Source organism: Vespula vulgaris, chromosome 6 (assembly GCF_905475345.1).
Source record: "Vespula vulgaris chromosome 6, iyVesVulg1.1, whole genome shotgun sequence".
Classification (NCBI taxonomy): domain Eukaryota; kingdom Metazoa; phylum Arthropoda; class Insecta; order Hymenoptera; family Vespidae; genus Vespula; species Vespula vulgaris.
In genome coordinates, this window is record NC_066591.1 from 6,430,393 (window position 1) to 6,445,807 (window position 15,415).

At 40.3% G+C, this 15,415-nt stretch overlaps 1 protein-coding gene across 6 annotated transcripts in view; it reads left to right on the forward strand.

Moving 5' to 3' along the window:
* The window catches only part of LOC127064707 (latrophilin Cirl-like), a 250,170-nt gene extending 234,841 nt beyond the window's left edge, over window positions 1-15,329 (forward strand). For 4 of the 6 annotated variants that reach the window (XM_050996161.1, XM_050996162.1, XM_050996158.1 and 1 more), the window contains 11 exons: window positions 39-680; window positions 788-1,199; window positions 1,273-1,498; window positions 1,590-1,755; window positions 1,849-2,063; window positions 2,229-2,332; window positions 3,462-3,506; window positions 4,348-4,516; window positions 4,715-4,939; window positions 8,893-9,090; window positions 9,873-15,329. In XM_050996161.1, the coding sequence (XP_050852118.1) occupies window positions 39-680; window positions 788-1,199; window positions 1,273-1,498; window positions 1,590-1,755; window positions 1,849-2,063; window positions 2,229-2,332; window positions 3,462-3,506; window positions 4,348-4,516; window positions 4,715-4,939; window positions 8,893-9,090; window positions 9,873-10,727 (3,257 nt within the window). In that variant the 3' untranslated portion in view covers window positions 10,728-15,329. The remainder of the gene's footprint in view (window positions 1-38; window positions 681-787; window positions 1,200-1,272; window positions 1,499-1,589; window positions 1,756-1,848; window positions 2,064-2,228; window positions 2,333-3,461; window positions 3,507-4,347; window positions 4,517-4,714; window positions 4,940-8,892; window positions 9,091-9,872) is intronic. The other 2 variants (XM_050996163.1, XM_050996164.1) reach the window with 2 other exon arrangements.
* Window positions 15,330-15,415: the final 86 nt, after the last annotated feature.

Genomic DNA, 15,415 nt, shown 5'->3' on the forward strand with positions numbered 1-15,415 from the left:
TTGAGTTCAATCTTTACGGTCTTTCTTTCTATTTTCAGTACCCAGCACTTATTATCCAGAGTCCAGCTCGAATGGGCAATGGTACGATTATGGACGACAGGCCTGTCCACCGGTAATAGCACGAAATCTTTCATGGAACGCGACTCGAGCTGGAGACGTTGCCGTCCAAAGTTGTCCAGGTGGTGCCAATGGTCTTGCTCGTTGGAGGTGTCTTGCCAAAGGTGATTCCGCGGTGTGGCATCGAGACACTCCAGATTTGAGCGAGTGTCGTTCCGTTTGGTTGACGTCTTTGGAAAATAGGGTGACTGATGGTGACGTCATATTGGGGATCAGTCGAGAACTTTCACAAGTAACAAACAATAGTCGTGGTCTTTACGGTGGTGACATGATGATCACAACCAAGATCATAAAGAACATGGCTGAAAAGATGGCACAAGACATTAGGACCTATCAAGATCCCAATCAAAGAGAAGTCAGCGTTACGGAACTCTTGCAAGGTGTTGTAAGAACAGGCAGCAATCTTTTGAACGAGGCACAGATGGCTTCTTGGAAGGATCTCAGTCATCAGGAACAAATGAGAGTAGCGACCTCTTTGTTGATAGGTCTCGAAGAGAATGCATTTCTTTTGGCTGATACTTTGACCCAAGAGAAGACTATCACTCATGATTGTAGGAACATACGTGAGTTATTTTCACTGTTAAAATATCTCTCGTTTGGTATTCGTTACATTTCATTACTTTATTTTATTAACAATTTACGAACGAAATTACGATCTTTTCTGCAATAGTGATGGAAGTTCGCGTTTTGGATACACGCAATATCGGTAGCGATCTCGAAGTCTTTCCAAACAACATTGTGGAGGGAAGATGGACAGCATCCACGGCACACGTCGAACTAACCAGAGGTGCTCTTTTGGAAAACAGCGAAGCTGGGATCGTTCGACTAGTCTTCATGGCCTTCAATAGACTCGAAGAAATTCTTCAACCGCAAGCTGAAGTGCCGTCCGTCGTTACAAACGATGACTCGCAATCGTTGCCGAAAAGAAATACGACTAGGTTATTGAACAGTAAGATTATCTCTGCTTCATTAGGAAAAGGTCGTCATATACAGCTATCGGAACCAGTAAGGATATACTTCAGGCATTTGACACTGGAAAACGTTACGAATCCTACTTGCGTCTTTTGGGATTATATTTTGAGGTAATGGTTGATAAAATGGTTTTAAAAAGCAAATGATTAACATAATCATTTAATGATCTTTTTCTTTCTTCAGTGGTTGGTCAGAAGAAGGTTGTCAAATAAGAAAGAGTAACGACACGCACACAGTATGCGAGTGCAATCACTTAACAAATTTCGCCGTTCTCATGGACGTTCATGCGGTTAGATTGGACATCGCTCATCAAGTCGCACTACAAATCATCACTTATATAGGCTGCATCATATCTGTCGTCTGTCTGGTGTTAGCGATACTTACTTTTCAATTGTTCCGTGGGCTCAAGGTATGACTGCAATAATCATATATACAATTGTATAAATTTGTTCATTTTACGACAAGTCGCGATGTCTAATTTTAAATGATTTGCTTCCTAGTCCGACAGAACGACGATACACAAGAATCTGTGCGTCTGCCTCTTAATAGCTGAAGTTTTGTTTGTTTGTGGTATCGGACAAACGAATCAAAGGATCGTCTGTGGTATCGTTGCTGGTTTATTACACTTTTTTTTCCTATGTGCGTTCGCCTGGATGTTCCTCGAAGGTATGATCGCAACCGAGCCATAAACCAAAATAATTTTCTACAAATAGATCAATCAATATTAATTTGATTCCCTTCGTTCTATTTCCTCGATAGGATTTCAACTGTATGTTATGCTGATCGAAGTTTTCGAAGCGGAAAAGTCTAGACTCCGATGGTATTATCTTGTTGCTTACGGGGCACCGTTGCTGGTAGTTGCGATATCCTGTATAATCGATCCATTCAGTTACGGTACCGATCGATACTGTTGGCTTCGAGCGGACAACTACTTCATCTTCAGCTTTGTGGGGCCCGTGATACTTGTAATCTTGGTAATTATGTAAAGCAGATTGGATGTCGCAATTGGTAACTCGTTCTTGACGATTCCATCATCGTGATACATATTCAACGTCAATTAGAAATCAGGCTTCTAATTTTAAGCAAAAACTCCTTTAACTCTGATCTAACGATTATGTACCTTTATTTTTTCGTAACAGGCGAATCTCGTATTCCTGTCGATGGCGATATACATGATGTGCCGACACGCAAATACGACGGTAGCCATGAAGAGTAAAGAACATTCTCGTCTAGCTAGCGCAAGGTAAGCGCCAACTATCTTCGAGCTGTCATTGATTATCTATCGTACAAACGGATTGTACATAAAGTATAAAAAAGTTGAGATTACGTCCGTCATTAACATATGATCGAGATTAAATCCCCTCGTCGAGCGTAGAGTCGAAATGTCTGTTTGGTGCTTTCGGTTCATATTCGCAAGCTTTCATTGCTTAAGGAGATCTCCCGAAGCGAATCTCGTTGTCACGCATTATTCTTGCGGCCATGCTAAGTTTTTATTGGTTTTGGTTTGAGTTCTATGTTGGAATGACCGCAGATTTCGTTCGTTCGACACGCCACTGTATTGCTGTAAATCCTAAATTACTCGTCCATGATATAAATATATATAAATATAAATATATATATATATATCTATACATGTATATAGATATACATCGTATACATTACGTTTTCTAACTTTTTTTCTTCTTTAAATTACAAGATTGGTGTTAGTTAGCAAACGCATTATCGTCAACGCTCAAAAACGTATCAACGTAATTATAATAACGATCGGTCTCTCTTCGCTCGTAACGTCTTGGAACGAATGACAAGTAAATTTGTGATTCGATAAAGCTGTTAAGAGATAATGAAAGAGAGACGAGACAAACATGATAGTGAGATAAGAAAAATTAATCGAAACAAGAGACGTGAAAACACGCAGAAAAGCTTTCCGTAGAATAAAAAATAAAATTATTTCACACATCGGTGATGGTATTTTAAAATTTCTTGCAAGCTCGATTCGAATTATTATGAACGAGATATTACGACAAATTTTTCTTTTTATCGTATACGTTTGGCTTCTTACATCGATTACATTTAATAATGTATTCATGTTAAAAAGAGCACTGCGAGACATCCTCTTAATGGTTCAAACAATATATACATGAGTAAATACTCGTGATCAGTTTGACATTTATTAAAGTCGGTAAGACTTAGTAATACGAATCGAGTGTTTGCAGACGATGATGAAAGAAATTTTTTAATTATAATCAATCGATATCAATGGTGCCGGAACAATCACCTAACTGCTGTCTTGTTTCATTTTTTTGTATTAAATCTTCTACCCACTTCTGTCTACACTGTTCTACATTCTTCTGCATGGCGTGGTTGGTTGGTAGTGGAAAGGAAGAGAATGCTCTTCCCAACAAATTGCAAGCGCACTTGTAAGATATTTACCATTTTTATTATTACTCACTTTTCTTATTATTAACGTTATTACTAACACCCTCTCTTAACCTCCCTCTTCCCTACTACTTTCTAACTTTACAACGAATTAATTTTCCGATTTTATGTCGGATCGAATTAATCTATTCTTACTTTTGTATCCTAACTAATTTAACGAAATTAGTAGTTGTGGTAGTATAGTCTCGTAGAAGTTACACCAAAATTACGATATATCGTGAAGCTCATTGATATCACGAGCACGAAACGCGCCTCATGATGTTAAACGAAGAAAAAAAAAATAAGAACAAAGTCCTTCTTTATGCAAAATAAAAAGCCAAAATGATATCATCGTCAAATCGAAACGATGCATCTCACCTTTCCTTCGAATGCACACGATAATCCACATGCATGCTGTATTCTTCTTAGTTAGTTTAAAGTATCACGCCTGATTTGAAAGTAGACATAAACGTGAACTTAGACAAAGTACAATCTCTTCTAATTATCTTCTCGGCCTTCTTGTGTAGTTACACGCTCTTGTCGTGAATGTTTAGAAAGAATATAATGTGTCGATGAAACTCGAAGAGATTCGATACGGTTCGATTCGAGTACGCAAAGAAGGAAAGTTGCGTAGAAATATAATTTTACATTCAAATAAAAAATAATTGTTTTCTACTCACTTGCAAAATGTCCGATAAACGCAACGATCAAGTTCGTCGAACGAACCGTCGACACTTTCGCATCCTTATCTCTCTTTAAAGGTCGGCATTGCAAAAAAAGACTATATTTCATTGTAGAATTTTGTTCGACGAAATAACTCATTTTTTTTTTATTTCTCGTCAGAGCTTGGTTACGCGGCGCCATCGTCCTAGTATTTCTACTAGGATTAACCTGGACTTTTGGACTTCTCTATTTGAATCAAGAATCAGTGGTAATGGCATACATCTTTACTGTACTCAACAGCCTGCAAGGCCTTTTCATCTTCGTATTCCACTGCGTTCAAAACGAAAAGGTAAGAGAAAATAAAAAGAAGAAGAACGTAAACAAAATTAAATGGAGTTTCGACGATAACTGTCGTTAATAAAAATACAACAGATAATATTGAAAAGTTGAAAAACAGAAAATTCTGTGATTAATCACGAAAAGGTCAGACTTTTACTTCTTTTTCTTCGCAAAGAACGTAAGAAGAAGTATATCTTTCCTATTATAGGTAAGAAAGGAGTATAGAAAGTTCATCCGACGTCACTCGTGGCTACCAAAGTGCTTGAGATGTTCGAAGACGGTGACGGGAAGTTCTGGATCATCCGGTACGAGCGGTGGTGGAGTCGGGCCTGGTGGAAACGGTGGAAAGGAATTTGCCTCGCACAACACATCCTCGAATCCTTCGGCTCCAACGACGGACAGCTCAGGATTATCGCCTCATGCCGCCTCTAACGTGGGTACCACAACGTCACCGCCGAACAATCACAACAATCTGACTGCGGCCTGTAACAATACGAATCTTTCGATAAACGTGAACCTGAACAATTTGTCGCTGAGGTCGCCGGTCGGGGCACACCAGATGCACATGATGGCACCTAGCAACCACAATAGGCATCCCACTCAGCAAGGTATCCAAACGCCGCTTATACACCAAACCGAGAAGCAAGATAAAAAATAGTTTGCAATAGGTATTTTTTCGATGAAGAATTCCATCTAAATAGATGGATGGATCGAATAATCTCTCCCCTGTTCTCTCTCTCTCTCTTTCTCTCTCTCTCTCTTCTCTCTCTTCTCTTTCACTCAGTTACTCAGTCACTCACTGACTCACTCATTCACTCACTCACTTTCGCTCATTCTCTCTTTCTCTCTTTCTCTTATTCGCTCATTCACTCGCTAACTCGTTCACTCATTGGCTATTGTCGCTCCGTGCACATGTCATTTTCGCTTCTTCCTGCCAGTATCTATCACGTACTAATCGATTGCTAGCTGATCAAATCGCTCTCGCTTTTTTCGCGCACCTCACTTGCTGAGAGAAAGAAAGAGAGAAAAAAAAAGACAAATGAGTTTCTCTTGAACTACGTTGCACTTTCAACTCGAAGTGATGTTCTTCGATGACTCTCTGACGTTTTCCCTATCTTCGATCTTCCTCGTTTTTCTTCGGCAACAAATTCTTCTTAATTTGAAATAACATCTCATCTGGTTACCACCTTCTTTTTATCTACATGCAATACCTCTTCATCATAACATCTTCATTTTGTTTTCCTGTAGCTCAATCGATTTTCTCAACACTTTCGTATTTCCTCGCTCGATCTAACGCGAGAAAGTCACGGCTTGCTTTTTTTTTTTTTTTTTTTTTGATTAAATATATTGGCCAAGTCTGTTGCAGGACGCGTTGTTGTTGAGTGGCTAACTCTCATCCTCCTTCCTCTAATCGAGATTCTCCTCTCGACTTACCATACGTAATTTTCGTACGTGTCACGTAACTCGAAACTCTCCTATTCGAACTCTCTCGTGCGTTTGTTCATTCTCAAGCCACCACTTTGGTTATCGTGGGCAGAGTATCATCGAGAGTTGGAAACGCAATAGAGACAAAAAGAGAAGGGAAGAAAGAGGGAGAGAGAGAGAGAGGGGAGAGAGAGAGAGATAAAAAAAGAGACAGAGAGAGAGAAAACGTAGGAACTAACAAAGTGGGTTAGAAAGTAGAAGGGAAAAGATACAAAAAAAGTAATATCACGTGGAATATCGAAGTAACAAGGCAAACGAAAGTCAGAAAACGTGCTCGCCTATCGACTCTCTCAAACACATATGCTCTCGAACACGTACCAACGATATACTTGAAAATTACGTTGTCGATAAGTACAAGCTATGTTGAATATTCAAAATTGTTGTTGTTGTTGTTGTACCATCATAGAAGATAAATCCTAAAATAAATAGATGCTCAATAATGTTTGCCTTTCGATTAACAAAAATGAATTCGAAATATGAGTTTTCAATGGTAATAAAAGAGAGAAAAAGAGAGAAAGAAAAAAAAGAAAGAGATATATATATAAAAAGAGAGAAAGAGAAAGAGAGAGAGAGAGAGAGAGAGAGAAAGCGAGAACATTCACGGACTTGACTTTGCAGAGCTGTAAACACGCGAACGTACTATTTGCAAGGCCTCCTACTTACTAACAGTGGTGATTTTCGTGCTTCTTATCTGGCTCGGGGTTTGGTGTAACGCGGTTGCTGGTTACTTTGCCTCCTTTTCCAACCTACCAATCGTCCCTCTTTGCCTCGTCCTCTCAAGAACAACCCCATACCTCTATATGCAACCTTGCCTGACAAAGCGTGCGCTCGCACGCGATTTGTCATTTATTTCAGACGCTTCAGCTCTCGGAGGCCCACACGGCTACGAAGGAATTCGAAAGCGTACGTTCGTCTAGACGTCCCGCGTATCTCTACTTGATTTACGATCGTCCATCTTCGCGGCGATTTAGCGCTTTAGCTTTTACTCGTTGACCTATTTACGACTCGCCGTGCCCTTCAAATTTTCGCGTTATTTGACACGAAATATAATAAAAAAGAAATAATTCGTAGAGTGTTAAAAAAGTATGATGCTTGAGTTTGGTAATACGGGTTACTCGTTTGCTCCCATTCGTCTCATTACTCGCATGAGCGGTGTAAATAAAAGATTAGCAGTAATTGTCTCTTATCATATTCTCACTTTGATATCTACGAAAGGTGTTCTACGTGCTCACCTTTTCATTTCCACGCACGCTTTACATCCTTGTGTCACGCAGCGAGGTAGATCACTCGGAAGATCAAAACAAAAATTCCCTTGTAACTTTGACGAGATTGATTTTTTCTATTCGTGTTAACGAGCAGTTTTAATTCGACTTAAAAATTACAAAGGCTCGACTGGACGTACCTTGAAACTTTATTCAATTAAACCTTTAATTTAATTTCAACTTATTTCTAAAGTCAAATACCTTTTTAACACTCTGAATGGATAAATCGAGCACGCGTATATGAAAACAAAAAATTAAGAATCCAAAGAGAATCCTTCCCTTTTTTCTTTATTTTTGTTTTCTTCTATCGGCATGCTTCACAGAGTGAAAGCTCGTGCGTTTTGGAAAGATTCGTAATGTTCGGAAAGTAGCGGACACGCGATATCAAGATTATCGGAGAGTAGACGGAAGGAAAGTCATAAGGTTCTTTTCGTTTTCTGCCAGCGCAGCGATAGAGTCGACGATGCTGCGGCTTTCCTTCGTAAAAATCGATCGATCTTTACGACGCGATAACCTTGACGAACGGTTTCCGTAATCCGCTCGGCCGCCGTTCAGATAAACCCAGAACGCATTACGTTTTCTAACGTATGTTCGCTTCGCTTCCAACGAGGTACTCGCTCTCGATTCGATTTATGGACGACGAAGACGCGACCAGACTTGCCTTGCTTTTAGGTCGCGTGCGCGCGCTCGTCCGCACCATCGATCGATACCGCGATTATAAACGAAGAAAAACAAAACAAAAAATTAAAAAATTACGAAAAGATAATTCTTTCGATGTGCGTTTCATCGATCGTTTGACGCCAAATACGCCTGATCTTGCCTAATCTAGATGCAAACGCGACCGAGCACTTTACTTTTTGGCTTCCCGCGAACAAAAAAAAATAACGATGCATCGTTACGAGTGTTTTCACGAAGAACGTCAACCCCTCGATTTCGTGTTACTATTGATAACGGAATCACTTGGTCGCATGATTTTTCACATATGATAAATTGAAATAAGGTAAGTTGTAAAAAAGAAAAATGTAAGAGGAATGTAACGTTATTAGAGGGGTTGATCGTGATGATAAAAAAATAAAATAAAGAAGCTTCTTCGCTTGATACAACGAAAGAAACGTATTCTTTGTTGTCGATAAAAAGGAAGAGAAAAAAAATAACGTCAGCTCTAGAATATATAGATTCGCACAATACGCACAACGCATAATTACGGTTATAATTTTCTGCTATTATCGCTGATTGATTTCTCACCAAGGCGTTTAATCCTTCCTCGACGTAAAACACAAACTTTGGGAATGGCCGCGAATCAGGTGGTTCACACGACGATCTCCGAGGCATTCGTTTTCCCATGTTATCGAAAAGTAAAAACGGCGTATACGTCGAAATAAATTCTCGGGCTGATTTTGTTCGTCATATTTTGAAAGAAGGTCCGAGGAACCTTCCACAGGAACGAGCTGCCTTCGGAGATCCATAAGATCCTTCGTTCACCTCACTGACTTCTCTATAAAAGGTTTTGTCGATTTTAACATGTTCTACGAATAGAAATGAAAAACGAATTTAGAAAGAAGAGAGAGAGAGAGAGAGAGAGAGAGAGAGTAGAGGTAAACGGAGGATTAACAGCCACGACCAATGCTTGATTTTCCAGTACTTGGTATCCGGTCGAAGCTGGGCGATAGTCGATAGGCAGCCGGCAGTCGCTGTGCCAAGTGAATCCTCTGGCACAGAGGCTCACATCGTGGCCACCCTGCCGTACGCCCGTCACGCATTCTTACCCTCAGCTCCTAATATCCCCAAATCTGCCACCGCCACTTGGGGCCACCTTAACAAAAACCTCATGTGGAAGGTAACTAACTCGGCGGTTAGCTCGCAAGCGCTATTTAACGCTATTCTCTCGTCGCTATTCTAGTCGCTACTTTTTCATACAAAAAAAAAAAAAACACCATTTTTCTTTGTTTCCTTTATTCTTCTCTTTGTTTTCCATCGACATATGTATAAACTCGATTGCGCCGTCCCACAATAAAGATAATCGTATTTTTAACATCCGTTGATACATAAATGTAATTATATATTTTGTTAAAGAATTGTTTGATTCGAGTCTTTATATTTTAGAGTTATAAAGAGATTTAACGTGGGACACGCAGTCCATGCTACATGTCAATGCTTTTTCTTTCTCTTTAGCATTTTCTTACGATCGTCGAATTAATTGTCTAACTTTTGGCTAGATCGCCCTCTCGTGCATGGTGTGTGCTTCTCTCGTTTAATTGTCAAAAAGGCACGATGTTTACGCGAGATAAAAATGCCTCGGTCATCGCAGATTTTTTTTTCTTTCCTATCATCCCTGATTAGAATAAGATTAGAAACGAGTTACGCACTCAATGATTCGAGAAAATGTGAACAATTTTTTCTCGGCTTTTCCCCTTACACAGTGCATGCGCAGCCACGACCGTTTCCCTCGACTCGCGACATCCAAATTCAAAATTGCCGTGTTTTTTCTATTGGCGAAATAAAAAATCGTCATATCCTGTCGAAAGACAAAACGGCACGTTAATTCCCTTAGAAAGCAAAATCATTTTCAATCCAATCGAAGAAAAATATCTAATGGATCAACTTCTATTCCACCCACAGAACATTTCTTTTAAATCGTACTCCCGGGACTCTGGACACGGTGGATCCGAACAGGAAGACTCACCGAGGACACACAACACTTTAACTCTAGGCCACTCGGGTCGAAATCGAGATCGAGATCGAAACCGTATTATCGGCTCGAACGATGGCAGCGAGACGATGAGCGGTGGAAGGGCAGCAACGACAGCGGCAACGACTTCGGTGGGAACTGGACGACGAGCTGCCATGCCATATAATCATACTTACACGGAAATCGTTGATGGTAGAAACGGTGGAAATGGTATGCATCATCAGATGCATGCTCATCACGGTCAACATGTACACCTTCCAGCGCATCGCGGAGTTGGCAGCGTTGGTGGCTTAACAAACGAAGATGATCCTGTCTACGAGGAAATCGAACGAGGTGGTGCCGGTGGAGCTGTCGGAGAGATCCAAGTGTCAGACATGTCCGACGAGGATGGTCGACGGCAAAGCGACATGAGCAGACAATCTTCGAGAAGCTACGGTGACCATAGGCCATTGATTCCATACTCACCTGCTAACGATCGTAACCTGCTCCATTACGGACAAACGATGAGCGATCGTGTTGGAAACACTCACTACGATCCAACGGAATATGGTCCAACCGTTGAAAGAACCTTAAACGCCTGCTGGGAGAAACTACGAAGGCAACAAGCGAGGTACGAGCTCGGTGAACTGCCGCGACTCCCTGCAGGTTATGGATTACCACCTCAACAGGATCACACAAGAACCGTCGCTGTTCTCGACGGCCATACCGTTGTCTGCCATCTTCAACCCCAAACGGACATGTATACGGGACGTGGAATGCCACCACCTTCTTACAGCGAGTGTTAGGTCAAGGCTGGATCGTCTCGTCCTCCATCTCGTCCACCATCCCCACATTTTGGGGTAGGACTCTGTTCCTCTCGTAGGACTCGCCCTTCGACTCCGATCTCTCTCTGATTCCACTGTAGCTAAGCATGACGTATCTCTCTCTCTCTTTCTCTCTCTCTTGCTCTCTCTCTCTCTCTCTCTCTCTTTCTCACTCTCTCATTTCCACTCTCACTCTCTTTCAGATTTGTTAGAAGATTTTCTTTTAACAAAAAGACTTTTCTTTCCTATGAATGAAAGCAGTTGAACGGGGAGAGAGACGAACAAAGGCCAAGATTTCGGAGAAGAATTATGGAAATGAGAAACGGACGATGACGGTCCTTCCAAGAAGAAACACGAAAAACACGAAAGGCTAGAACGATATTACTTCGCTTTTTAGCGTGTTAAAGCCACACGAGTCGATCGGCGAACCTACGCGATGGTTCGTGTACAACTAAACGATCGACATTCTGCGCCGAAAGATTCCTTCCTTGCTCTTCGCGTACTAATCACAGTGTGTGTGATCCTTGCGAAAAAAAAAAGTAATAAATATTGTGTAGAGAGCGAGACGATCGCGTCGGCGATACGTTATTTTTCTTTTTTCTTTTGTATAATAGACATATCGCGACACGTACTCCTCGTCCACGAACTGGAACTTTTGTAAGTCATTGTTTTAAGTCACCTTGTTCTTTCTTTTCTTTCGTCCTTTGTGTATAATATAGACTCTCGTTGAACGGATAGCTTAGGATAGCGACATATCGGAAATTTTAGAAGGTGTGGCACGTGATTGTATCGATCGCATTTGAAAATCGCGTTACAAAGGAGAGCAACTGCCTGTGAGAGAGAAAGAAAGAAAGAAAGAAAGAGAAACAGAGTGAGAGAGAGAGAGAGAGAGAGAAAGAGAGAGAGAGAGAGAATTTTAGGGGGGTTTTGGGCGGGAGGAGAGGCAGAGTGAATTCTCGATCGCGACGCGTCAAAGTTTCCTCGTGGAAATAATCGGACGCGCATTTCTTTCGCCATTTTCTTTGACCTTCCACGTACTTTTTCAATACGAGTGCGTCGGCCATTTTGAGTTAAAGAAAATATACCGGGAATTCAATTTTATTCTCCGAAAAAAGAAGAACCCAATACTTTTACGAACGTTTACTCAATGAGAAAGCAAATGAAATTTCCTAAGAATAATATTAATTCAAAATGAAGAAGAAATCGTAATCGTACAGTCGTAAGTACCTTTGTCGGTCGTCCCAACCATAACTCCTCATTGTACATTGCTTTTGAAATGTTACGTTTTAGTCCCAGAATGTTATTTTTATAAATAAAAAAGGTATATATATATATGTATGTATATGTATGTATACAATAACACGATGTTCTTGAACGAAATGGAAGAAAGACGGGGGTGGGTGTGTGCGAGTATATACGCGTGCGAGTGTATGTATATGGGTGTGTGTACGTGTGTGTGTATGTATGTGAGAGAGAAAGAGAGAGAGAGAGCCTGTGTGTATGTATGTGTATGTTTGCATTTGCGTACGATCGAACACATGGGCAGGTAGTGCGCGTATGTAGGCGATATAAAAGCGATTTTCCAAGCGAAGCGGAGAATTCGCGAATGAAACTTAGTCACTGTTTTTTACTATTTTTTAAAGAAAACGTAAGTGTCGTAAAAACGTAATAATACGTGTAAAACTAAGGGACGATGCCGAACGCGCGCGCGCGCGCGCGCTCGCTATTTATTTTTTATCACCGCTCGTAAAGGCGTTTCTCGGTTAAAATACGCGCGACACAGCCGACGCAGGATCGTCGACCGACGATCGGAAGGTCCTAACTCTTTCTCGTGATATAAGCAAGCAGGTCTCGTCGAGTTCCTCTCTCCTTCCTATCGTCGAGTCGCGACGACAAACTTTTCTCGCCATTTTTCGCGATCGACGCGAAAGAGAGCGTCTATAAAGATGATGTTCGAGACGAGTATCGAACGAATGCGTACTATACTAATGGATGATAATAATAATAATGAACATGTCTAATATCGATCGATGCTCGCCTCAGAAATAACACGGATAGCATCGCCGTCGCCGTGGCTTTATTTATTTCTCGCTCGATCGACCGTTCGACCGTTCGTCAAGAAAAAAGAAAAAGAAAAAAAGAAAAAGAAAAAAAGAAGTCAAGTGGAAGCGTTTAGAAGAAAATCGGCGTAAAAGCGATTAGTCGCGTTTAAGGGTACCACTGCTGTCTATTAAAATGCAAGAAAAGTAAAATGCACGAGCGAGATCTCGTGTATGTGTGTTTGTGTGTGTACGTGCGTCTGTCTGTCTGTCTGTCTGTCCATCTGTCTGTGCGTAAGTAACGTATGCGTGAGAGAAGAACGAGGAATATGTGCGTGCGTACGTTTCTATCCCTTTTAATATTTCGAATGTTCGTTCTGGCGGTATATGAAGAAGAAAAAAAAAATCTTAGCAATCGATCGATTCGTCTTGTCGTTTATATTGTACTACAATTCGACGGCATCGATACAGCAATAATCGTTGCTGCCTCACGATACGGATGATGATGGATTATTAAAGGGAAGCCATTGTCGATTCATGCGAATCGCGACATTTTTATAGTGATTAAGGTCCCCCTCCGCGTAGTCCTTGTATCCTTTTTTTGGATTTCGAACGAAATTACCAATGGATTCTTCGATGTTTATAGTCCATAGATGCAACTAGCTTTTCACATCGAACGATTCGTTCTCTCTTCTTTTCCGCTCTCTGTCTCTGAAAATTCTGAAGACTTCGTTCCTGTCGCAAAGAAAATAAGGACAAACAAGAAAAGAAGAAACGAAGATACGTAAATATTCGATGTAAAAAGAAAATTGTGACTATGGACCGACAGATCGCGAAGCGTGGAAAACTAGTTATAATTTTCTACGATCGAACCGTATAGATCTTATCGACATAATAATACATATTGCCAGATAATCTTTAAGGCACCCACATTCCATCCGTTAACGTGTCGTAAATCGAAAACCGAGGGATACAAATGCAACAAAAAGGAATAAGCAAAAAGAGAGAGAGAGAGAGAGAGAGAGAGAGAGAGCGAGAGAGAGAGAGAGAAAGAGAGAGAAAGAGAGAGAGAAAGAAAGAGAGAGAGAGAGAGAGAGATAGAGGCATCAGCCTAGAAAGACGAGCCGAAAGATAAGCAAGGAGTTTTCAATGCGAGAAAACATAATAATCCTTCGTTCTCTTTTGGCGAGTCGACAATCTATGATAGAAGTTTGGGTTAACGCGGCCAAGTCGAGAGTGTGTGCATGCGAAAGAGAAAAAGACGCGCGGGCGTTCTATTATTATTAATCGTCGACGAAAGAGAACTCTCAAAAGCGTTGTAAATAATGTATATAAGGCTTTGTACATGTTGAATACTTCTAATGTAAATGGAAAAAGAAAAAGTGAGATACGGCGCACCCTAACGATTAATGTGAACAAAAGTAAGTAAATAAGCGAATTAACTAATAAGTAGTAAACCATCATAAACTATCGTTGTGACGGCGGAGAAAGCGTAAGAGAAGCGTTTAACTTAAGTCCCAAGCGTAAATTAGTTAATGTGTAAATAAATTAAACGAGGAAGTAAAATATTAAATGAGACAAAAACCTCAAATAATCATTGGATATTTATAAATGAATCCGCTAAAAGAAAAAAAAAAAAAAAGAAAGATAAAAAGGAAAAAATACAAGTAACGTAGGTTTCGACGAAGGGAAGGGAAACGATTATGAACGAGCGATTCGTTCTGTGAACACATAAATCGCTAATGAACAAGAAGAAACAAAGAAGAAAGGAAGTGAAAAACGAGAAACGTTAATAGGATGAACACAGATATACGAGCAATGCATGTTCGATCCGCGGCTATTTTATAAAGTATATTCCATCGTTCGACTCCTTTCTCCTACGTCTCCGCTCTGCTTTCCTACCACCTCTTTTCCCCGTCCATACTGTTTTCCGCGATTAAACGAAGGTAATCACAATAATCTTTCTTCGATCGTTATATCCTTATATTCGTACCGCGTTATCCGAACGTTCCTTTCATCTTAATATACTTTTGCTTTTAACCCAGCTCCCTTCTGTAAGAAAAAAAAAAGATTTTACGAAATAAAAGTCCAAAATGATCCAAGATAAGTTCAAAATAATGATAAAATGGCCGAGACAATGCAAACAAATTGAAAGACACCAAGCGAAATATTTTTTAAAAAAGCGTTACGTACTTTCTTTCGACTACATAATAGTTATATGTATATCCAAAGACAGCCATCGTCATGAAAACGCGATCTTCGAGAGCCGAACAACAAAATCCGATTTAGTTCGATACTGTGATCTTATCCTTTTCTTACGATTATCTTTCCATATGAATTCGTTTAATTATCGCGAACCGCCAAGATCTTTCCGCCATTGCCTGCCTGCGCGCATTAGGAACGCAGATGCGACAAGATTGTAAAACTTAGGTATTTCCAAATCGGATAAGAAACTCCGTTTCTTGATTTTGTATTGCTTCTTTAAGACTGTCCGATGATACAGAGAAAAAGGATAAATAAATGTGTACCAATCTCTGAAGAAAAATCATTGATCTTATCTTCAATTTAACCCTGTTTTCGATGACTAAGATAATAGAGGAAACCAGGTCTAGGAGATTATAAATTTTGGCT